This window comes from Onychostruthus taczanowskii, unplaced genomic scaffold (genome assembly GCF_017590055.1).
Source record: "Onychostruthus taczanowskii isolate IOZ18803 unplaced genomic scaffold, ASM1759005v1 scaffold2, whole genome shotgun sequence".
NCBI lineage: Eukaryota > Metazoa > Chordata > Aves > Passeriformes > Passeridae > Onychostruthus > Onychostruthus taczanowskii.
In genome coordinates, this window is record NW_024499239.1 from 13,239,023 (window position 1) to 13,264,941 (window position 25,919).

General features: G+C 35.5%; 1 protein-coding gene across 1 annotated transcript in view; it reads left to right on the forward strand.

The window, feature by feature from the left end:
- ADGRA3 (adhesion G protein-coupled receptor A3) overlaps positions 1–25,919 on the forward strand; it is a 54,033-nt gene that overhangs the window by 18,247 nt on the left and 9,867 nt on the right. The window contains exons 3-14 of the mRNA XM_041402974.1: positions 4,042–4,113; positions 6,097–6,168; positions 7,053–7,124; positions 8,494–8,654; positions 9,545–9,758; positions 10,674–10,838; positions 17,511–17,712; positions 20,125–20,274; positions 22,640–22,801; positions 23,078–23,281; positions 24,001–24,214; positions 24,363–24,571. Of these exons, the coding sequence (XP_041258908.1) occupies positions 8,540–8,654; positions 9,545–9,758; positions 10,674–10,838; positions 17,511–17,712; positions 20,125–20,274; positions 22,640–22,801; positions 23,078–23,281; positions 24,001–24,214; positions 24,363–24,571 (1,635 nt within the window). The 5' untranslated portion in view covers positions 4,042–4,113; positions 6,097–6,168; positions 7,053–7,124; positions 8,494–8,539. The remainder of the gene's footprint in view (positions 1–4,041; positions 4,114–6,096; positions 6,169–7,052; positions 7,125–8,493; positions 8,655–9,544; positions 9,759–10,673; positions 10,839–17,510; positions 17,713–20,124; positions 20,275–22,639; positions 22,802–23,077; positions 23,282–24,000; positions 24,215–24,362; positions 24,572–25,919) is intronic.

Below are 25,919 nucleotides of genomic sequence, written 5' to 3' on the forward strand. Positions count from 1 at the left end.
CCGGGAGGACTAATGGTACTCTGGGGTGCATTAGGGAGAGCACTGACAGCAGGTTGAGAGAGGTGATCCTGCCCCTCTACTCAGCCCTGGTGAAGCTCATCTGGAGTTCTGTATCCAGTTCTGGGCTCCTCAGTACAAGAGAGACATGGAGCTCCTGGAGCAGGTCCAAAGGAGAGGGACAAAAATGAAGGGACTGGAACATCTCTGCTACGAGGACAGGCTGAGGGAGCTGGGCCTGTTCAGCCTTGAGAAGAAACAACTGGGAGGGGAGTTCATCAATGTCTGTCAGTACCTGAAGGGAGGGTGGCAGGAGGATGGAGCCAGGCTCTGCTCAGTGGTGCCAAGCAACAGGACAAGATGCAACAGTCAGAAACTGATCATGGAAGTTCCACCTGCACATGAGGAAGAACATCTTTACTGTGCAGGTGACAGGAGATAGAACTGCTTTCCCCGGAGTCTCTCATGCTGGAGATACTCAAGAACCATCAGGATGCAATCCTGTTCCATGTGCTCTGGGATGATGCATGTGGCAAGGAGGTTGCATCAAATGACCCACTGTAGTCCCTGTCAGCCTGACCCATTGGGTGGTACTGGGAAATTTAAAAACTCGGTCATAAGCATTTATTTGATTTGCCCACAAAAAATGTACACCACAGAGAGCCAAAGAAAGGATAGGCTCTCTGTAATGTGTGTAGTGTATAACTGTTACTATTACAGAAATTACTATTTCTGTAATTTCTTACTTTGTGCTCTTTCTTCATTTCCCTCTTGAAAAAGCATTTCAAATAGGAAGAGTTTATGGTAGCTAATATGTTTGCTGTCTAACATTTACTTTCAAGTAGTGTTAAGGAAGTAAAGATAATTTATCCAGTGGTAGGTAAGAAAACTTAATAATGTACACATGTCAGTATGTTTGTATAGGCATAGTGTGTGACTGCAGGATGCTTTATTAATAATTAAGAGTCTTCATTGTGCTGAGACAGAAAGCAGTAAATTTTCAAGTATGTATACATGCACTTTTAAATCATAGATAACTGGCTACTGAAATGTTTCATTACAAACTGTAATAAAATGAAAAGGGTTTTTTGCATAGCAAACCGTCTTTAAATAGAAGTAATCTTTTATTAAGATACTTTTTACAGCTCAACAAGAACATAAGGCATAAAAAAAATTTTGTTGTTAAGTTGCTATTTGTTGACTTATTGGCTTTGATAAAGGGCTGTTCCAATTTGGCACAACAGAAACTTCTGTCATGAGAGTGATTAAACAGAGTTGTGTGATGGTGAAATCTGCATCTTGTGAGGTTTTCGGGCCTTTATTGGATGTAACAGTGGGGCAGTTGATCTGATTTAGTTGTAATTTGAGCCAGAATTTGGTGTACATGGCTGACCTCAATACATCTCTTGAAACCTACGTTTTTCTACTATCCTAACATCTGTTAGTGGCCTTCACTGATGAATATGGAGTACCCTTATTTACAGTGTTTTTAGATTTAGGAGAAAATTAAGAATCTTTTCAGAGATTCTCAGTGTAAGATTGCTCTCCTGCCTGGCTAGTGATTTGAGTTGTTGTGGGGGTAGAGAATTTTTGTTTGGCTTTTTGTGGTTGGTTGTGTTTTGGGGGGTGGGGGGCATGGTTTTTTTATTCGGGGTTTTTTTATTTGTTTTCCTTGTTTTGGTTTTTAGAAGGATTCTTCATGGTGGAAGATAAAGTTAGGGTAACATCTTTTATATTACACTAACTCAATTTTTTGCATTTCTTTTGGAGACATTTTCTTCCATTTGGACAAATATGTATCTCTAGATGTATCTTGTTGGTTGAGCTCTGCCAAAGAAAAATCAACATCTGAAATGATTAATTTCCTCTTGCTAAAGCTAAAATATAGTTAATATAAGTGTATTCATTGGTGTTAAAATCAGCAAAAACATTAAGCTAAACACAACTTTCTGGTAAGGTTGTCTCCCTCACCTCCCTTTTATGTGAGAAATACAAGTCTGTTGGTTTAACCACAGCTGTAATTTCTTCATTTAAAGACTGTCCTATGTGCTGCAATCCTGCTTGAATAGGCTCAAGCCTATGTTGCATTAACATCTTTCACTGTTTCTGAAGAGCTGCTAGACATGTCAGCACTGTTAATTTTGAGATCTTTTGGTATCTCTTTTGTTTCACAGATTTCCTCTGCAAATACTTTTTGGTAGATTTACGTACAGCTAGTGCCTACCCAAGGACTGCCACTGTGAAGGGCAAAAACACCAACCAAACAGAGACTCCCCATCTGTTGTAGCTGCAGGTTGAGAAAAGTCTTAATACATTGGACGTTCATTGATATGAATCCATTCCAACGGATTTATGAAAGAGATGTATCAGGGAGTACTCTTGGAATTTATGGAGTGAAAGCAAAGATCCCTGATAGTCTAGACTAGTGGATTTCCAAGGCATGTTGTGAAGGATTTCCAAGGCATGTTGTGAAGGTTTTTCTCCCTCAGTGGTTTCAACAGTGAGGTTTTAAGTGGGAGTTACGTGATTTTAAGTAAAAATTTGAAATATGAACAGTAAGTGTAATTTTTCTTCCCTACTTCAAAGATTGATGGTAAATGAGTGATGAATACCTTTTATTAGTCTCAGATTTGCCATGGTCTGGTATACCAGGGTGTTTATATGTCTGAAAGGGCCAGTTCTTCAGGCTCCTGGTACCACTGCACTGGAAGTACTTGGCAGTTCCTGCCGCCATAGCAAGGGAAGAAAATAAAGTTAAGAGAAGTGTGTATATGAAAATTAATTTACTGCAAGGTGAATTTAACGTATTTCAAGTATTTCAAATGTTTAGGTAAAGCGTTCAAGTGTGATCTGTGTACCATGACACTGTCTGTTGTACCATGATTTGTTAATCTGTCTGCAGGAAATGCTGTTGTGAAATCTTGGGATGAATTCTGTTTTTACTCATGTATATCTGTGTGATGGTAGATGTAATCCTCTTCTACTGTTCTCGTTCAAGCAGAATTATTAATGTTGTAGTAGATGTAGATATTTTCTACTCTTATGAATTTAATCACTGCTTTTGAATGAAAATACTACTTTTCTTTTCAAATTTAGAATGTTTGGATATGAGCAAGGAGAGAGAAACTTTACATATAGTAATAAGTGCCTGTGAAGTTTCAGACAGTAGTAAAAATCTAGTGTGACTAGGGAGGTGGAATTAATTTTAGCATTCATGCGGTGATAAAACTTGTTCAAAACTGTATAGGTGCTATCAGCTGCTTTCTGTGACCTTTGAAATTAAGCTGTATCTGCAGAATATCTCAAGTTAGGAGTTAAAACTCCTATATCACTTGTACAATTAATAAAACAGTTTAATTTAATCATTACTTTATGTTTCTCATTACAGTCTCTGGAAACTTAATTTCAGAGCAAACTTCTAAATATTTTTTCAGCAGCTGTATTTGGGATTTTCAAAGAGGGCTTTGCTATTGTGCCAGCAACACAAGCGGAAAATTTCAGTGTTGGGTCTTCAGTGTATTTTTAAGATCATGTTTTGCTTTTTTTGGTAGATGTTGGGCACTACTGAAGTATTGAAAATTGGCTATAGAAGACAACATGTGCTAGACAGTACCATGCTGTGTAATAAACAGGTGTCTCACCCTGCATAGCTGTAAACTGTTCATGCTGTGGCAAAGTACCTTTGAAGCTATATTATTTCACCTGATACGAGCTGACAGAATGTTTAATGGAATACATGTGCTGTTTCTGTTCCCCCTTGTAGCTAAAATATAGATTTTTTCCAATTTTGAAAGATGCTATGTTTGAGAAAGTAAAAATGTGGTGTTGGGTTTTTTTGTTTCATGTTTTGTTCTGAGTTTTTTGGTGGGGTGGTTTGGTTGTTTTTGGGCTCTTTGTGGGGAGGAGGGGACGGTTTGGTTTGGGTGGGTTTTTTTTTTTTTGAGATTCTCAAGCAAATTGAGACAAGTTACATGTATCTTTACAAATATCTCTGTTTTAAAGTGTATTTTATGGTAAATGCTTTGTCTTAATTTTTCTCCACAGGGATCTTAAGAACAATCTTATTAGTACCATAGATCCAGGAGCTTTTCTGGGGCTTTCATCTTTGAAAAGACTGTAAGTAGTATATCTAGCTAGTCAGTTTAAACAAAACAAATAAAAAACTTCTCAGAGAAACTAAGTCTTAACTTCTGGAAGTTTAGATAGAAAAGTTATTATATATTAAAAGTTGAAAAAAAATATATATATATGCTGTCTAATATATACATGTGTTGCAGCATAAGGACTTTGCAATTAAAATTGTAAAGCAGGTATGTTTTATTTCTAGCTGGGATGCATGGGGGATATTTTCACCATACCTGTGTACCTGGTGAGACAGGTTCCAGTTCAGCTACAAATTGATCCCACAAGCTCATATCTCCCTGCCCACCCATTCCCTGCCCATTCTCCGCCTCTTTGAGCTTCATACTATAATTAGTCTTCTGTGGTGCCTTGTGGTGGTCGTGGGCAGGGGCCTTCTTGGGTGAAGTAAGAGGCCTTCCTCAGGTGCTGCTTTTTGACCTCATTTCTGGGCAGGCGCAGAGGAGGTTTGGCTAACTCTCTGGTCAGTTTGTCCTGGCCAAAACCAGGAGCCTGATTTTTGCTGGCTCCTTAAGTGAAAGGTTCTGCTTTATTGGTTTTCTACAATACTTGAATCTTGCTTTGCTGAGTTTTCACAATATATAGCTTACCTTTATGGCCTTCACCTAGCAACTATGTTCTTACTGTTCTGTTACGAGTGGTTTCTACCTAACAAGATACACTCCTGTGTGTTCTGTTACAAATTGTTTTTTCTGCTTTTACAAACTTGCTAAATAAGCTATATATATTTCTGTTTTCCTCCTCCCTAAGTAGATTATATGCTTCTAAAATTCTGAATTTTTGTAAACATACATGTTTCTTATATCAGACGCATGTCTGCTTTCAGCCTTATGACTGAAGAATATCCACTGCTTGTGGCTTGGCAGCCTCTCTTGTTCTGACAGTTGCTTGTATTATTCCTTTTTTTTTGTACTTGAGTGGCTTGAAACCTCGCTGGGTGAATGTTTGTTCAGAGCCTTGATTCCATCAAGTCTTGTTTTGTTGAATGTTAAACTTGTGATTTTTATTTTTCAAAGGTCACAGTGGAACATAGAGTCCCTTGCTATTAATACTACACTGAGGTTACAGCACTATTAATGCTGCTTTATTTAAGGTTGTGCCAACATTCCCATTAACATATTTTTGGGAGATTTATGCTTTGGCTGCAAAAGTTCTGTACCAGATCAAACTTGAAAAACAAAAACTCAGCATTATTGGTTTTTTTTCTTTTTTTAAAACACTTCAGAATTTGTAATATTGTTACAGCTTTTTAGTCTTAGTGATTTGTGGTACTACCTCCCCTGTCCTGTTTCTTTCTTAAATTTTTAGAGTATATGTGTTAATTTGTAACTGATCAGATGATCTGGCTCACTTTAGAGGAAAGTATATTGGTAACTGCACTTCTGAAAACCTTAAAAGTAAAACTGAAGGACCAATTCTGGATCATTATTACTTGCAAGCTTAATTTTTATTACTTTAAGAATTTTTGGTAATTTGATTGAAGACCCATACTGAAAAATATATAACTTTTAAGTATTTATTGAAGTATATTTATAGAAATGGTCTTACTTATATATAATAAATGCACTGGTATAGGTCTCTGACGTGTTAAAAATTAAGTGATGTAGTCTCTCTGTATGTGTATATTTATACAGACACATATATAAACACTGCATAAATAGGAAAATTTGCTAGGTAGGGATGTAAGCCAAGCCTTTTTAAGGGGACTTAGTGTTAAGTCTAGACTTGTTGAATTGTATATGGACAAACTATAATTAGTTAAGAGATGGATTAAGTCGTCTGTGTGCATGTGTAGACACCCATATAGCAGTACCTTGTGGGTTTTCCTGAGAAAGGCCAAATATGCATGTGGTGCAATCTGTTACTCGTGAATTTTTGTTCAAATGCTTCTGTTAGCAGACTGTATGTTGTTTGGAAATAAACCAGCTTGTTCCAATTTTTCCTTTTTTCTATTTATAGAGACTTAACTAATAACCGAATAGGCTGCCTGAATGCAGATATATTTAGAGGACTTGTAAACCTTATTAGATTGTAAGTATAATTTGTCTTATATAAATACACTTAAGTTTTAGCCTTGTGTAAGTTAACCTTCTTTGTTTCAAGGGGATTAGTTTATTTAAGTGTGCTCTTTGAAAGACAGCCAGTGCCTATGGCTGTGGTTTGTGACTCAGTAGCAAGCTTAAAAACAGTGCTGGGGCCAACCCAAACCACGCTATTCAGTGATTTGTTGGCCTTGCAACTGTTTTCCAGTTTCTTGAAATGTGTAGCTGGGATGGAGACAAGGAGACTGTACAAAATATTTTCTTTAAAAAATACTTCAGCCTTGTAGACTCTTTCAGTATCCACGCCTTATACAGTGGCATTGCTGTCAGTCTGTTTTGCTGGCAGTCTTGCATGTTTTGTAGTCCTTCATTTACTTTAAAAGGATAACATGTAAGATTATGAAATATTTATTTTCCCTGGTTGTTAGTTTCTTACACACAGTGCTTTAACTGATATATAGAAAGTGGTATGGTTAATATTTTTAAAAGCATACTGATAGATTGAACATGCTTTTTAGAGCGTGCTAATAGGAAGACATCAGTTCGCTGTGAGCAACAAAATTAATTTTACACTTCTTGAAATCTGTGCTCAATATCTGCCAGTTGTTGCTCTAAATAAAAGTAAAGTCTCTGCATTTACTTTTTTTTCCAATCTTAAAATTCTTTACCTAAACCAGGAGTATTAGAGAACAGTTTATGTGGAGATTTTTGCTAGGCTATTGAGACCTGATTATTATTCTTATGGTCTATTACAGTGTCATAATTGTACCTTGTAACTTTTAAGCACAGAGTTGTATTGAAGATAAGTTTTTTTTTATTTCACATGTCACTTGTCTGAAGATGAGTTCAAATCATGATGCTTTTATTTCTCAGGAATCTTTCTGGAAATCTGTTTTCTACACTTACACAGGGAACATTTGATCATCTTGGTTCACTAAAGTCTCTGTAAGTACTTGCTGCATCTAGTCCTACATTATTCTGAAAAAACAAAGCCATTTTCTCATCTGGGCTTCCAAAAGTTTTATTCTATGTGTATCATTTATTAATTTATAATAAATAAATAGCATTTTACACCTCTGTTGCAAATACTTTTAAGCAAGATATTAGTCCTTGATTAGCAGTATAGTTTTGTTACATGTAACAGTGGGTAAATCTCAGCTTCATGTTCCTTTGCTCTCTCTTGGTTTCATGAGTTGTAATCTTGTGTAAGAAAGAAAGTGCTGATGATTTGCTTATGCTTTTCCCTGGTACTCAGGACAGTTGGCTCACTCCACTGGGACTTAATCAAAAGCTTTAGTTTTTAGTTTGACACTGAGTTAATTTCTTGTTTATATTTATAAAGGAGAATGTTTCTTTCCCTCCTCCATCCCTTTAATTGTTCATAATGTGTTATTCCTGATATTTTAGTTGTCTGCATAAAGGTTGCTGTCCAACAACACCACAGATGTGACCAGAGAACCTGGATATAATGGTTGTTATTAAAATAGTGGTTATCAGGAGGAATTGATGTGAACAAACACCAAATGGGGTTTCATAGGAATCTTGATTTAGTGTTTGTAGTGTTCTGCATGTTTCTGTTTCTGTTATCCTCTAGACATATGCAAAAAGAAAGTGGTTTTGCTAGAGGTAAAAACCAGTGTAGACATAGCCATATGTTATGTTTTGCTACATTTTTACCTGTTTTTAAACAGATAAAATATTAATTTCTGAACAGATAGAATTAATTAATCCCTTAATTTATCTGACTTCAGAAAACATCTGTGATGGATTTAGTATGCCTTTTTACTAGAAAGTACTGACTTATATAGAGAAGACTGAGTCAATTAAAAGCCTTATGATTTTCATGTAAAGCAGAATAAAATTGTGTGAATAGCTCTTCTAAAAAGAGAAATAGTTGTGGAGCTATTTTTATTTCTGTTAATTTACTGCTAAAGCATTTGATAGCTACGTGAAGCAGTGAAGTGTCTTCTTGGGTTATGATGGTGCACATTTAAGCAATTCCGTCTTATTGCTCACTTGGAGTAGAATGTACACTTTCCATGAAAGAAATTACTAGAATTATTTTCAGGTACTGGTATTAGATATTCCTCATATTTATGGAAAGGATTCCTTTTCTGAGGGACTATGTCCCTTTGTTTTCAGAGTACAGTTTGCAGAGGATTAACTTCCAGTAGGCAGAGGTAGGCAACTCCAAGACTTTGCTTGTCACCTTTGTGTCTGTGACAATGAGAGGCGTGGCACAACTGTTAAAGTCAAGATTTCAGACCTTAGAATTCTGCAGTTTGTCACTGTAAATACCTGTGTTTTGTTGCAGAGAATTTCAGACTGATTATCTTCTTTGTGATTGCAACATACTGTGGATGCATCAGTGGTTAAAGGAAAGAAACATAACTGTACGTGAGACTAAATGTGCCTATCCCAAGTCGCTTCAGTCACAGACAGTGACTGGTGTTAAACAGGAGCTTCTCACCTGTGGTAAGCACTCCAGGCAACTGATACTCGTTTTCTAATGCATTCCATGTTCTGTTAATATTAGTGAGCAGACTTTTTTGCTTTATTTCATTTTCCTAAAATTCAACGGTTAAATGACAGTGGTAATAGTGAAGCCTTTTGAAAGGTTGATCTTGAGTTGTGGTTCATTTTTGCTTGCTTTTGACAATAACTAATAAGTAAGCTGATGGTGGTGGATGTTAGTTTGTAGAAACAAAGGATAAATAACTCTCTCGATAAACTGCTTTTTCCTGCTAATCTGTATTTTTCAGAGATCTTTACCTAAATGTCACAAGAGGAATCAGAAACTGATAATTTCTTTCCTAGGTCTAGCTATGTGGTTTCAGATATGTCAATTATTCTAACCCCAAATTTCTGAAGTTAAAAAAAAAATCTTAAATTTTATGGGTTGCTTTCCTGCATGGTGATACTAATCTTGATTAGCATTCTTTTTGTGACAAAACCATGACCAACTTGCATAACTTCTTTTTTTATATTGGAATTATTCCAACTGTAAAAATAAAAACTCATATGTTACTGTGATTTTGAAGTCCAAGTAAAAAACAGGAAGAACTAAAATGTGTAATTATATTTTTCCTTAAAATTGTATTTTCCACTCTTTTAGATATGGGCTAGCAAAAGGGTCTTGAAATATATTACATTAAAGGAATGCACATTTTGAAAAAGAATATGATAATCTGTATTTTTCAATATTCGATGCAATAAATGTAGTTTTTGTATGCCTCTTGCCAGATGCAACTTTATATTGATATACTAAATGAGTATCAGTTATTTATATATCTTTCTCCTCTTTTGAAAATTACATCTATAACAGATTGTTGCTGTTAATTGTGGTTTTATGTCTTGAATTCTAGAACCGCCGCTTGAATTACCATCTTTCTATATGACTCCATCTCATCGTCAGGTGGTCTTTGAAGGAGACAGTCTACCCTTCCAATGTATGGCTTCATATATTGATCAAGACATGCAAGTCTTGTGGTATCAGGATGGGAAGATAGTGGAAACTGATGAGTCCCAGGGTATTTTTGTTGAAAAAAATATGATTCATAACTGCTCATTGATTGCAAGGTGAATCCATAGTGAGAAAATTTATTTCCTGCTTCTTACTTTCTGCTCTGATTTAGTGACTATTACCATAAGCAGTCTCTCTTATCCTCACTGAGTGAACATGTACACAGAAACATTCCTAGTAGGGAAGTAATCTTCACACATCTCCTATTAACAATAAAGTTGGAGAAAGGAGGTCTAGAGATTTGGTAGGTCAAACCTACATGCTTAAAATAGGATTAATTAAAGGAAGTTGCAATTGGATTTTAATTTTCTGCAAGTTTCACCCAATGTGTTAATTTAAAATATGTTTGTGGTAGGATACATTTGTTTTCACGGAATTGTAAAATTACAAAAATGTTGAAAACAAGGCATTTAACTGAATTGCTCATGGATTCTTTACTCTTCCTTTTTAGCACACCACAGTTGTTAATATTGTTCTCCAGCAGAGATCTATAAGTATAATTTATTCTGCCTGCAGCAGATTGTTGACTTATTCAGCATCTGCCTAGTGGTTATATATCTTGTAATTGTATTAGTAAATTAGAGCATCAATGTTTATAACAAATTATGCATTTCGGAATTTATTTTAGTTTGGCCTTTCTAAACAACTAAACATTTTGTCTTGAATAGCAGTGATAACACTTGAGGAATTTGGACTTCTCTCTTCTTTCTGAAGTCTGGGGACTTTTTCCTATGGCTGTTCTTTGTTTCCTACCTTGGCAAAATTAAAAGCCCAAAGAATAGTAAATACTTCTCTGTTAATTACAGTACTTTGAGATGTAAATAGCTCTGGTTTTATAAGATCACTCGTGGCTGTATGTAATTTGATTTTTCTTCCATTGTCTTTCTGTACTTAATTCATTTTTTTGTAAAAGCTTATATAAATGTTGTTGCAAGACTGTTTTGATTTATTCCTTTATTTTATCTTTCCAGTGCACTGACAATCTCAAACATTCAGGCTGGCTCCACGGGAAACTGGGGTTGTCATGTACAAACCAGACGGGGGAATAACACAAGGACAGTAGACATTGTGGTGTTAGAAAGTTCTGCGCAGTACTGCCCTCCAGAGAGGGTTGTGAACAATAAAGGGGATTTCAGGTTAGTAACCTCAGGTTTTTTTCAGAGTAAAAAAAAGTCCCCTTAATTTTGCTTCTAACTTTAAGCATTAGAGGCGCCTATGTGGATGTTTGCTTGTAAATGGTGTGTAATAGATTTTTATCTGTTCTAAATTACTGTGTGTTGACAGAAGTGTGAGAAATTATCCTATGAAGTGTTAAACTCTGAGCCTGGTAACACATCCTTGAAAGATATTGAAACTAACCTATGATACTTGAAATATATAAATGAAATTATTTAAATAGTCAAAGTTCTGTAGATTACCTCTAAGATAAAGTTAGGCCACATACTGACAGGGGGATTTCTGCCAGGTTATCATTCTCTTTTTAAAAGCCTTCTGCTCCTATATGACAAAATATGCAGTTATTTAAGAAATATGCAACATATTTTGGATCTTTTTCCCCCCTGTGATTATTAGAGTAAACAATAAGAATAGTGCTGCTTTCTTTTGCTGATTGTTGGGACTGTAGTGCTAGCTGTGATATTTCATTCTGTTGAGTGTTGCAGAGTATTTTATCTTTTGTTCTTACCTCTTCACCTGTTTTCCCTTTTCTGATCTTTCTGCTGCTGGTCACTAACAACCCGTTACTCCTGGAGGTGCCAGCTGTAACAGATAGCTTCTGTATAGATTCTCTATATGTAAGGTAATTCCCTTTATGACTACTCTGTGTTTTACCTCCCTGCAGTTGTTCCTACTGAGAATTAGTGTCTGCAATAGCATTGTGTTCACTATGGTGCATAGGATTTCTTAATGTTGTATAAACTGCTTTTATCCACTCATTTCACTTTTCTTATGCTGCTTGGCTGTGTTGATCTTCTGCTTGGTCTTTTGTTTACAGTTAGAAACTTTTCCTTTCCCTGTGTGCATTAGAGTTTTTAAAGTCTTGCTCTTTGTATATAGCTGATCTAAGACCATGTATCTTTTATATTAAGAAGTGGAAAGTAAGTTCAACCGTGTTGCAGGGAGATAGTTTTTGGGGAGAGGGAAAAACAAGCTTTCAACTGCAGAAGACCTCCAGTTGTAGCAAAAATTCACTTAAAGTCCTGGCTGAGAGCATTATTTCCAAGCTGATCTCCTTTATGTACATCACTTGGACAGTTTGAAAAGGGTTGAGTATGAGGAACTTTTAGTAAGGGAATTAGTGTTAAGATCACTTGCTGCACAGTGGCAATTTAGAATTACTGAAGTACTTCACTTCCACATTGTAAGGAATTATTTAAGTAACTTTGTGCATGTTCTCTTTTTTACAATATGGTGGTTTCAACTGCAGGGGTAAGCATTATATTAGAAGAGGAGAACTTCCTGATTTAGGTAAAAGGTGAAGAAAGTCAGATGCAGGTTGTATTCATCAAAGAACACATCTATTTGAATCACTTATGCATTTTTTTATGATACTAGTGTGAATTGTTCTTCTTTGATTTGCCATTAGAGGTGAAAACAGATGGTAAAGGCTTATTTCAAAGTGTTTTCCATTAAATTAACCTGTGCTGTTCAGTGACTGTTCAGTGTAATAGGATTTACCCCCTCTGGAATTCAGTAGAAAGAAATAAGATTTCAGGAAATGTTCAGCTTATCAAAAAGTTCACTGTGTCTGGGTTTAATATGACTGACTTCCTTTTGTAGCTAGGGTAGAGTAATAATAAAGAGTAATTTTTCACCTTTGAGAGCATATGGAAATAAAGCTTTGACTAGTGAGAAAATGGTTCTGAGCAGATGGCTGTAAATGATCCTAGGTGTATTTGATTTTATAGGTTTTTTTAGTTGGAACTGGTTAGTCATTTTACCTTGGATGGCGTTTCAAAACTGGCATCTAGATTTTTTTATCCCTGCAGAGATGGGATAGCAAAGGGTAACAAAAGAGGGTGTTTGTCTTCAGTGTCTTTGGCTTGGTATTAATTCAGCATAGTTTGTAAAGGTTAGGCAAAAACTTTATCCTGGAGTCTCTTTTCTTTAATTTAAATATTCTTAGCCTTACTCAGATAATCTCCCTGCGTATTTTACAATCAATGATTAAATTGAAAATAGAGTTTGCATGTTAAAATACTTCCACTTCAGTAAATCCTTTAACTGTTGTACTTAGCATAATTTTATGCTGGTAGTTGATAGAATTCTTACTTAAATATAAGAATGATGTTTTTGAAGAGTGTCACTCATTGGGCATAATATAGTTTAAAACAGTAATTATCATGCTGAACTTAGAGATTTACTAAGATGTCATAAAAAAGACTGGACTAACTGTAAGCTAATGAAATTATGATATAAAAACTCATATGTATATATATAAAAACAGTAACTGAAAGTTACTGTTCATTTAAAGAAATTAGTGCTTTCAAAATAGAATTAACATGTATGAAAGAAAGGATTCTTTTATAATCTCATGGTCTGCCTTTTTCTTTCCCCCTGAAATGAAATTAAAGTGCTTGAATGTAAATGAACCATCTTTCCCGCCACAGCTGTCTGCACTCATGTATATGTGATAAATTTTGAGCACCTAATTATACAGAGTAATGAAATAAGAGTGTTAATGCAACCCAAATTTGCACTTTCTGCTAGCAGTTGGGTAAACTGTGAAAGATACTCAAGCTTAGACTCACAAGAAATTAAGAATATAAACTTACATAGGCTTTGTTCGCATGGTAAGAATTTCATGCCATTAATCACCTTTTGAGCTCTGCAGGAAGGATGTCCTCTCTAGCTTCATGGAAACTGGGGAATGCTTCTTTAGCTCATGTCATACAGGTATTGGGAAGAAACAGTTCATGACTGAGGATGTTACAGCTTAACATTCATTTAGTAAAACTATGGAATAAGGGAAATGTAGTTAAAATTAGTTCCCCTCTCTCATTCACTACTGGGCTGCAAAGAAACTTGTGCCTGTGCAAGGGGTTTTGTGTGTGGGAGAGGAAAGAGGCAAGGGACGCTGTTGCTTGAAGGTGCTTCTCTCCATGGCACTGTGCATTTGTATTGTTTTTCTGATGTGAGATTATGGCTCAGAGCTGTTGAGTTTTAATTGCCCCTTCTATGTCTGGTTTTAGTAGAAAGCTTTCTAAATCATTATGCAAATAATGTATTAGTCTTAACAATAAAATGTTTCGGCAGGTATCTAAGTTTGTTCTAAAGGTAGCATAGACTATAAGGCTACCTGGCATTGCTTGTATTCTTTTGAGAAGATCATAGCAAAAGATGATAAAATGCTGTGTAGGGACATGAATGCAAAGTGAACTCAGGGAGAATGAAAGGACAATAATGAAAGAGAGGGGTAATAAAAGTAGGGAAAGTGGAGATAAGAAGCGGGGAAAAAAGGCAAATAACCTTGTGATAATCTAATAACCTTTGAAGTAGTGTTCTCACTTTTTTTTCTGTTTGATGGCTATAGAAGATATATATAGCTTAGAAATAATACTTGTTTAAAAGCATAGTAATTAAAGTTCTCCTGAAAAACCTGTTTTAGATTTGAGTCCTAGTCTGAGAAACCAAAGAGAAACTCTGTTTTGTCTTTTTCTACTACTTTAGCGCTAGATGTGAATAGTGAGAAAAGGAATGGCATGTGCCGTATTTCAGTTAAAATATTTGTGTTGGAGGTTGTGTCATAAAATGTCTGTCAGGACCACAGAATTTAAATTATTCCAAGGCCATGTGACACTCAGTCTGTAACATGATACATTCAGTGAAAACTGAGCTGACCACACTTCTACTGAAAATGCTTTGGAAGTATACAACTTCTAGAAAACTGTAAAGACAGAGACAAATACCCTTTCAAAGTGGCATCTTTGATGTCAAAACTTAATATAAAAATTTCAGCATTGATAAATGGTTTTGGAAATTATGTTTTGATACTCCAGTGGCAGTGTTTCTGGAAACCTGACTTTGCATTCTAGAAGTGGAGGTTTGAGTGTATTATGCAAGGTATTTGTGGGCCTGCATGTCTCATAACAGCTGTGCCAGCTGATTTATTAGTTGTCCTCATCTGCCTGTTTTCTTTTTGGCTTGATTCTCTGAAGGCTTATTATAAATACATGAAAATTGGAAGCACAGAACTATTTCGTCTTTGTACTTGTTTTTCCAGTCTGTGTTGAATCAGAGTTTATTTCAATTTGTCGCTACTGACATTTTAGAGACTTGGATAAGTGTACATGTATTGTATCCCTCCCTCCCTCCCTCCTTTCCCAGCAGATGCATGACTTGCTCTCTCCATGATCAGAGTTGGCCAGACATGATCCAGTCTGGTATTTTGTTAGCTTGCTGAGGTGCGTGTAACATTGCACTAAGGTTACTACTGGAATTGTGGCAATTCACAACAATACTGTTGTAATTTTTTTTCTGAGAGATTTGTCCTTTCTTCTGTCTTCTTCTTTGCAGTTAAAAATATGTTCAAATCCTTATGTTACCATTGCAGAATCTACATCTGTTCTTTTAATTAATTTACATTCTCTGAAATACCTCAACATGATTCCAGGCATTTAAAATCTGTGCTAATTATTTTTAATTTTTTTTCTTCTTTCTTAACTACATTGTCACCAAATCTGGTGTAAGTTTTCCTTTCTGGTATTGGTTGATGGTGACACTTCTCTTAATTACTTGAAGTGGCTGCCGAGGCTCTGAGTATGTGTGAATGAATATTTGCTGGGCTGGATGAAGCTCTGCTGGATACCCAAATAATGTTCTGTCTCTTCTAGTATTCAAATACTCTAGTAATGGCCATAATAACAATCTCCATTTCTTAATGAAATTATGTCACTACAATATGGAGAGCTGATCTGTAATGTCAAAGCTGTTACAAAAGGTAGTTAAATTTAAGTCCTTGTTTCTTAGTTTAGTTTGTTGTATTTATCATCTAGTCTTTTCCATTAGTCCTCTGACCAACTTAGAATTCTTTTATAGTTGTTGCAATGACCTGTGTAATACTGGGATGCCACCAGCAACTATGCATTTGCTACTTCTTGCCCAAACTTAAGTAATAGTCAAAATGGCTGGAACTAAGTGTCTCTCTTCCATTACTGAACATGTCACAATTGTTCTGTTGGAATTAATGAAGAATAAATGAGAATTTAAGATAGAGAAGACTTCTAGTGCACCCTCAGAGGTTAATATCTTCTATCACTTAATATAATTGAGAAGTGTAGCTTTTTGCCTTCGTCCATCTCTGGAGCTAATTATCTTCTAGAAAGAAGAATTGTGATAAGTTCTAGTATCTTCAATAAGAGGAGTTACTTAACTGATGAATAAGGAGGGAAAATGGTGCTGACTTCTTCAGTTTCTTTGTGTTGGTAATATTACTTAAATTTTTAATTTCCTGGAAATGGAGCATCCTTCAACGTGTTTACTTAATCCTCCTGCAAACAGAGATTTTTTTTTCCAAATATCAATATGTCCTTAGCATTTCTTAATTTAGATGATAGTAGTGAATAAATGACCATTTACTGTAATGCAGTCCAGACATAAAAGCAAACTTTAAAATCACAGTGTAATCCACCAAAATTTTTTGTTTGACCAGTTCCAGTTTTTGGACTCAACTGCTTTGTATAAGGCCCTTTGAAATACGTACAATTTAGAAAAACTATGTTAGCTCTAAAGACTCTTAAAGGACCTTGACATAATGAGACTACACAAAGCCTGGGATAAATCAGTGAAGCTCACTTGCTCTCAGTTTTAGTTAAACCTTACATGTTGGATTGTTAAATTTGAGATACTAAGCATTCTGCAATTTAGGTATGTATTTTTTACTTCTAAAATTTAAGAATTAGTGCTCTGAATGATAAAATAGCTCTTATGCATATAGCAGGGTAGAGAGCCACAAGCAGGGGCAGGAAGACTGGCTGCCATTCCTTGTCCCTACTGTCTGCTCAGCATTGCACCTTAATTCAGGCATGGTTTTCTTCTATTCTTATTTTTGTCCTTGGATCAGTTCTCCTCTAATGAATGATCAGTGTATTACATATGTATTTCAATTTGTTTTCTGGGGTTTTTGTTGTTATCTGTGTTTGTTTGTACAGATAAAATATGCAGGAAAATTAGAGGAGAAAGTGGAGAGAATGTTAGGAGTTCTCTTAAGAATGTCATAGTTTCATGTACCTTGAGTAAAAGAAATTCTTTTCTCCTTTCTTGACATTAAGAAATTTTTTCCCATTAAATTCTATTTGGTATTTTGTTTGCAAAACTGGTCAGAGTGGTTGTACTACTGCTACTAGTTTTCTTGAATACTGAAAATGTAATCTGTTCATATCTGCAGTTTGGTACGAATATGAATGCAATTGTTTGAAAGTCGTATTGATGCATGTGTAGAGGACAAGTAGAAAGCAAGTGTCAACTTGTTTTTATAGTGTTAACAGGGAATTTTTCACAAAGTAGGCAAGGTTTTTTATCAAAAAATTGTAAAGTATTTTTAGCTGTTTTATAAGCACCTTCTTCTCTCCACCTGAAACCTCATGAAAGAGTTCAAAAAAGCATGCTAGCATTAGAACTCATTTTGTTAATAGACAGAAATATGAACAGCTTGAAAATGCTGAAGATGAGCCAAGGTGGCCCTTTAAATAGTGTAGAGATGCTTAGTTTTGAGTGTCTCTTTATTTCATGTTGTAGTGCTTAATCCTTTTATTTACTTGTCATGTAAATTTGTCTAAATGTGAGGGGTTTTTTTCCTTTTGACTCCCCAGGTGGCCCAGAACATTGGCAGGCATCACAGCATACCTGCTGTGTACACGTTATTCTGCTGGCAGTGGGATATATCCTGGCAACTCACAAGATGAGAGAAGAGCCTGGCGCAGATGCGACAGGGGAGGGTACTGGGCAGACGAGGACTACTCCAGGTGCCAGTATGCGAATGATGTGACTCGAGTTCTTTATATGTTCAATCAGGTAATCTGTGCATTTCTGTAAAACCAAATTATGAAAATCTAATTAATGAAAATAAAAACTCAGAAGACACTATCTTCTCTAAGCTGGAAATACTGGTGGTTTAGATAGGTTATAATGGACACGTGCCTCTGAGTACAATACTGAGACTTGTAGGTTTAGGTTAAAAGCTTGGTTTAGTGTCTGTTTTGAGTGCCCCTGGATTGAAAGTGCAAGGAAGATTTTATTCTTTGTATTTATCTAAAGCATAAGAGAATGGCTTGTCATGATTATTTTTGTCAGCTGGATGCCTTGTTCTGCCCACATGCTATAAAGAAACAAGGCAGGCTTAATCTGTAATGAGAACAGCTCTTTTCATTATAGTAGTAATACACACAATGAGATCTTGATGTCCAGTTGATTGGGCTAACTCCAGTTTTAGGCAAAAGATTTGTACTGTGTGTTGTGTAAGATGGGCTGACTTGCTCCCTCTATGTTCAGGTACTTAATAATGCTGACACAGCTTTTTGTTCTCCTTCTCTGGTTTCCTGAGGACCCCTGAGTGCTAGCCAAGATGGCAGGGGTGAGAAGGAAAAAAAGGGAATGCCTGTTCTGGCCCAAGAAAAACTTAGAGGTTGACATAACTATTCTGCTTCACTCCTTTATATTCCTAGCAGTAGAGGTGCATGCCATGGCTTGGTCATATGAAACATGTTTGAGGGCTCAAATGTTCTTTCTTATTGACTGGTTAACAGAAGAGAGATGATGCTGGGGATCACTTTGTCCTTTTCTGGGACACAGAAAGGTTGCGTGTTAGTTTAAATAGAGCTTCACTGCTGCTGGTTTGCTTTTTTCTCACCAGAAAAATTCACATTTTTCTGCTAGGTCTGTGACAACTCAATGCCATTCCTGCCTATTTACCATAGCCCATATGCTCAAGATAACTTAAGGTTGTTACAACTGCTTTTGGTTAGCCAACATTTTTCAGGTTGTGGAAAAATGTTGCCAGCATTGTGTTAGGAGGTTTAAAGTGTAACGATCAGATTGGTATCTTCAGAAAAACAGAAGAATAATTTTCATATGTGAAGTAGATAACCTCCTACTATCTACTCAAAAATAAATGTACACAGGTATTCTATGCTGAATTTTTTTTAAAGGGAGAGGGGGAATGTTTTGGGTTTGGGAGTTGTTTTTACTTACAAAAGTTGCCTTCTTTTTATGTATAGTAGGCCTGGAATTTTTAGCAAAATTCTGCCCAGAAGTTTCTTGTCTCTGAGACTAATGTTAAATGTAATCATATTACAAGCATGCTTATAGCCTTTGAATAAAGGTAGTTGAGCTGTTTTGAACATCAGAACTTCGCCAAACATTTTAAATCAAGTAAAGGTTCACATGTAAAATAAAATGAAACTTTTATAAGATTCTACAAGAGCATTCATTTTCTGTTGTTCTTGTTTGTGTATTGAACAAGTACAGTTTTAGGTGACAAGAAATTCATGATTAAAGAAAAAGTTCAAAGAAATCATAAAGAATGTCTAAATTTAAAGTTGACTTTGTTCAGTATGTATTATGACTTTGAACTCTATTTGCACTTTAAATGCATAATTTTTAGCATATTGACAAAAACTTAACTTCCATTACTCACTTTAAAATTTATGTACAAGTGCTAAGACTGGCAAGGACAAATATCTAGTTGTGCTTAGGTGGCACTTTTCAAATTCAGTAGGGCAGACTAGATATCTCCACAACCAAAAACCAGACAGAGAAGCTCTGTAGTTTGGATTATCATGGATAAACAGCATCTGAACATGAGCTGATAACATTAGCACAGCTTTCCTGTGTACTATGTAAAATTTCCCATTTTTGGTTCCTGCTGGCTCAGGCATGTGGATGTTGTGTATTATTTAGTGAAGAATTTTCCAGCATGGGGTTTGTTTCAGGAGTGAAATCATGACCTTTGTCATAGTGAGATCTGTCTTGTTTTTTTGTGGGTGTATGCCATTCCAAATGATTCCTATAATTACAGAATTGACAGTGAATGATGTGGCAGTGGTGTGTTTGAATTGGTTTTGGCTTCTCTTGCTATAAAATGCTATATTTAAAGAGCTTTGTGTTGTCATGCCTTGGCTTTGGTGAAAATGAAAATAAGCAGTTGCCAATAATGTTTTGGGGGATTTTTCTCCTATTTTTTTGGTGTAATACCTCTCTCCCTTCTAGGACAACAGCACAAAACCCAGTTGCTGGCTGCCAGTACAAACAGTAGTTCTCTGGCTTGTAGGAAATGTTTTTGCTTACAGATAAGGTGGTTGTCCTTAGCTACTCAAAACACTGTGGTACCTCTGGGGATTGCTCTCCTCTTTGGATCAGTTTATTAATTGGTGAAGTGTTGTCTCTGTCTTGTCCTTTTTCAAATGCTCATGTTTGTTCTCTATTTAGATGCCGCTCAACCTCACTAATGCAGTGGCAACAGCAAGACAGCTCTTGGCTTACACAGTTGAAGCAGCAAATTTTTCTGATAAAATGGATGTTATTTTTGTGGCTGAAATGATAGAGAAATTTGGAAGATTTGCTGAAAAATATAAAGAGGTAACTGGATAATTTGCCATCACTTTTAAGATAACCAAAATGTTTGTCCTTAAGTATTCTGAGCAGTGAAATCTTCCCAACACTAGATGCAGACACTGAGTTAGTGGATTGTCAGATTCTATTCCATGTTTTTGTTTGTTTAGTAGGTCCCTGAAGTTGCTGACCCATGGTCACAGACTTTGCATTCGCGCTGAGATGATCCAGCATTCACTGGACCTGTAATGTGAGTAACACCTCTGGTCAGCACTGGAGCAGGGAGATAGGTACAGTAAGTCTGTTTTTATTTAATATGGAGTGGGTCACACAGGTTTTCATTGGTATGTTCTTACCTAAAAACACAAATAATGAAAGCCTCAGAGATCCTCTCAATAATGAATAAAACAAGACTTATCTTCTCCCCTTCCACCGTGACAGACTGTCTTTATTCAATATTGAGCCATATCTCTAAGGTTTTCAGTACTCCTCTGTCTTGCAGGATATAACATAAGACATTAAAACAAAATCTTAGAGAACGCTCATTGTTGGGGAGAAAAATGCAAGTAGTTGAATAGTCCCACCAGTGGGTAGAAACTCTCTGTTTCACTGCTGAACAGAGGTTATATTGATCTCACTGTACAGTGCATGTTGGGAAGTTGGAGACCACAATGCCTTGAGTTTAAACTCATGCATAAAAAAAAAGCCAAATTTTCCCTGTCTGCCCCCTAGCAAACCATAAATGCTGGTTCTACATCCTTTGCAGAACTCCTTAGAGGATTTGCGTCTTAGACAATGGGTTTTTTTCTCAGTGGATTTGTTTTGAAGCCAGCCTGTGATTTGCTGGTATATTTAAAGAACATTGGTACAATTTCACGTAAAAATTTTAGTAGCTATTAATAAAGCTTGATTTCTTCTCAGGTTCTTACTCTATGAACTTGTTCTTGACTCTGTTATTCATATTGATTTCACTTACACCATCTTCTTATTCGTTCCCTAGTTTGTGCTAAAGGGGCTATTCTGAAAGATTAGTACAATAAATTTAGTAGCTCTTTCATATCAGAAGCAACAAGACAATTGTTCAGAAAGTTCTTAATTTAGAATACAGCTGGAAAAACTTGTTCTTACCTCAACAAGTAGGAGAAATAATAATGTATAATATATTTTAAAAGCATGAAGCAACTTTAATTCTGCAAATTCTGCTGGTTTATTCTAAAATCATTGTTTGTTGATGTGTAAAATTTGTTACCATTTCTCAAATAGTAATAAGTCATGATAAACGCTTTCAATTAATTTAAGTTTGTTGTTGAAGATTTAATGAAAGGACTAGAGCCTGCAAATGCTACTTAAGGCTCTGTGTTATACAAGAATTTTTACTGATTGCGAATTCTGTTCCTCAGAGAGCCAGTTCTCAAAATAACAAATACTTTTTCATTCCAATTCTTGCCTTTATATTTAAAGATTTCAAAAAAGAAGAGGAAATGACTGGGTTCTCTCCTTATTAATAATATTCTGGAAAAAAAATTGGGAAGCCTGCATAGTAAAGGAGATACCTTCCTCACCCTACCCTTTGTCTCTTCAAACTGAAAATTCCAGTCCCTAAATTTAGGCACTGTCAATTGTATTTTGGTCAATTTATCTAAAAGTAATACTCATCTTTGCTTTTGGTCCAGTATTTGTCACTGCTCCTTAAATGTGAAAATCTGGTATAGGTCAGTGTTGTCAATGTTGCTCATTATTTTTGGTAGAATGGCCTAAATAAGTTCCCTTTATAGTTTGTATTTGTTTTTCATACAGAAGGCAGGGTGAGGACTGTGAACTTAAAACAATGTAATTGATGGTTTGAAAGCTGCACTGGTACCTATGGATATTTGCTGTCCCTCTCATGTAAACCTGTGACCTAAAACTGTCATGCAAATTTGAAGGCAAACAAGAAAGCAGTAAAAAAAATTTGACTTGCTAAAAGGAAAAACAGAAGGGTTGTATGCTAATTTTTGCCTTTTTTACTCTTATCTTCTATCATACATGCAAACTGTATTATAGTTGATTTATAGTTTTGGTTTCCAAGTTGACTGTAAATGGTCCTCTAAAGCAATTAGTACAGTTGAAGATGGAGTATTGCACCCTTTCCTTTTAATAAAATATTTATAATGGGTTTTTTCCTAAGTACTGTATAAACAGACGCATTCTATTGGCACTACATTTTTCTTCAGTCGGAGTAAGTGTCTGAGTCAAAGTGTTTCAATCTCACCGTGATGAGGTGATTGAAATAGGAGCAACGATTTTCTTTGTGCTTTTTGTGCTGCTGATGCACTTTGTATTATCTGGTAATGACCCTATCTGCTGAATGTTTTCATACCTATAAAAGAGTCTTGCTTCTCTTCCATGTTAGCTTGGCGATGTCATGGTGGACATAGCAAGTAACATTATGTTGGCTGATGAACGTGTTCTGTGGATGGCACAAAGGGAAGCCAAGGCTTGCACCAGAATTGTACAATGTCTACAGAAAATTGCGATGTATCGGCTTGCAAATGGAGCTCAAGTTTATTCTACTGTAAGCATTAATTTATTTATTTATTTAGAAGAGGTTTTACTTGTTCTTCAATTTGAATAGCTTTTTATTTTTCCTAATAAATGCTGGCATTATCTGAAATGCCTGCTATTTCTGAAGGGATTAGAGCAATACTCTGAAAAGATTTGTACCTGCCAGATAAACCAAGATGGTTTTCTGGATGTGTTTTTCTGTGAAGACAGAGAATCCCTTTCAGATTATTTATTATCCTATCTGTGGTGTGTAAAATCATTTCATGTTTGATTTTTGTTGTCACAGTATTCTCCAAATATTGCTCTTGAGGCCTATGTAATAAAGGCTGCTGGTTTCACTGGGATGACTTGCACCGTATTTCAGAAAGTGGCTACATCAGACCGTACAGGACTCAGTGATTATGGGAGAAGAGACCCAGATGGAAATCTAGATAAACAATTAAGCTTTAAGTGCAATGTTTCAAATACACTGTCAAGCCTGGCTTTGAAGGTGGGATGCTCTTTGTTTCCCTACTGACTTTGTAATAATATAAATTAATAATTTGGCAAGCAAGTTTATTGTTACTAATTTCTAATGTTAAATTAGCATTTCTGTGTAATCCATAATAACTGTGAGAAGAATTAAAGGGAAAAAGGATAAAAGTGGTTTTTTCAGTTATTATTCCCCAACTTACCAGTTTTTTAGCACTTAATTTTTGCTTGAATGTCACTGTAGGATGTATATCACAATTTATGCTTGTGTAATTCTGTGAAATTATATGCAAGCTTCTCACTCAAGTATCATTTATATACAAGTAAAACCACCCTGTTTGTAGACAGCTTTTGTTTTGAATGGTACTAGTGCACAGTTGCAGCATTTCTCTCTACTTGTGTTGGTTGCTGCCTCTAGTTGCTGATAGCCTAGTCTGGAAAAACTGTCATAATACTTTACTGGTACCAGCTTTACCTTTACTCTCTGTAACAAGTAAGGTAACTGCAGAATTTTAACTTTTTTTTTTTTTCTTTAAAAAAATGTTTTAAGACTTCAATAACTTGATTAGGCTATTTTATCCTGGATTACTTGGAAACACTGTCAAACAGGTTGGTCACAATACATAGTCTGCTAAATGCATTCATCTCTGACTCTGTACATATAGAGGAGTTGCTAATTTAATCTCTGTAAAGAACATAATTTTCTCTTTTGAACTTTAAAAATCTGTTTGTTTCTAGAACACAATTGTAGAGGCCTCTATCCAGTTGCCAGCTTCCCTTTTCAGCCAAAAACAAAAAAGAGAAATCAGACCAGCAGATGAATCTGTCTACAAGCTTCAGCTTATTGCATTTCGCAATGGAAAGCTTTTCCCAGCAACAGGAAATTCAACAAATTTGGCTGACGATGGGAAACGTCGTACAGTTGTAACTCCAGTTATTCTTACCAAGATAGGTTTGTTTTTATTATTTTTTTATTATCTTTAGTAAACAGTTTTGACTCCCTTATTTTGATTAGTATGTATCCAGTAGAGAGTTTTAGCATCTAATGTGTTAGTTACATGCTGAGAAATTTATGTGCAAATACATTTTCTTTGTAACAGATGGATTAACTGTAGCCAGTCACCACGTTCCTATCAACGTGACACTGCGGCGCATTGCGCACGGAGCAGATGCTGTTGCAGCTCAGTGGGACTTCGATCTCCTGAACGGACAAGGGGGATGGAAATCTGATGGCTGTCGCATCCTTCTGTCTGATGAAAATATTACAACCATGCAGTGCTACTCCCTCAGCAACTATGCTGTTTTAATGGTATGACACTTAGGAATTTAGTTTCTTTCTGGGACTTAAAAATGTTTCAAGATACAATTCTGTTTGGTTTTTTCCTTGTGTTAAGGAAAACGAGCATTCCCGTTTCACATAAAACTAGGCAAAATAAATACATCTTTAGTTTTTGCTTTCATTAATGTAAACGTTGAGGTTAGATGAGGTTTAACTGGAAATCTATCCAAGTGTAATTAATAGGGTAATGAATAATTAATGAACAACTGGATATACTAGGAAAAAAATAATTTTCATATGCAAAGTCCTCTATTATAGGAAGACTTTAAATGAGTTACTTAATCAAATTCATGAACTTCAGTCTGCAAATGACAGGTTATCTTCAACTGTTACTGCTCTTTATTTTAAACTATCTTCTCTGTGTTAGATTAGATTTGTTGACTTTCTCAGTTGACCAGAAGTGTTTCCCAGCTTTTTTTTCTGTGATCCATAACCAAAGACAGTTATTTCCCTCCAGATTGACTGTTAATTTACTAGTATGTAGGTATGTTACCAGAAGACATCAGTGGAAGTGGAAAAAATATCAAAACACTTAGTAACTATGACAAATATTTTTGAAATACTGCTGAAAAACAGTATCCAAAATCTAGTCTAAGCATATTGGTATCAGTAAAATGGTTAACCAGTTCTGAAGCATGGTGATAGAAGAGATACTTCCTTTTAGTGCTCCTCACTTGGGAAGCTGAATTTCTTCTTTGTCTGTTCTCAGAATTCTTAATTTTAGAGTCTGGCCAGGGAAACTTCCCTTTTTATAGACAGTGACTGCTACCTTGCTCATCAGTAATATCTACAGATGCTCAATTATAAAATGTGATACATAAATAAAATGGACTGGTAGTAATCTGAGCAAAATATTACAAGATTTAGGAAATACTGTTAAATGTAAATTTGGTATGGGGTTTGTGGCAGTTAATATGTTCCATGTGGAATTAAATATATATTTTCATGTAATCATGCATGGAAGAAAGAGCACTCTTTTATGGTGATTAGTGGATTAGAAGTTGATATTTTTCTTTAGCAACTCAGATTTTAAAAAATCTTTCTCTGAAGAGAATTAAATGGAAATTATCAGACTAAACTTATATAAAATTGATTTACATGCCAATCTTTTTAAAAGAGCTCAAAGAAAGCAACTTTTCAATTTACCTTTGAAGGTACTGCTTTAAATTACTTTAAACTTGTGCAATCAAGTAAACTTTTACAAGTAATGTTCCTTTGATATTTTAAAAATATATAATCCTTTCCTAAAATTTAGCAGCATTTGTTAAAACAGAAATAAAATTCATTTGTATGTATAATATGCATGTAAAGAGAGATT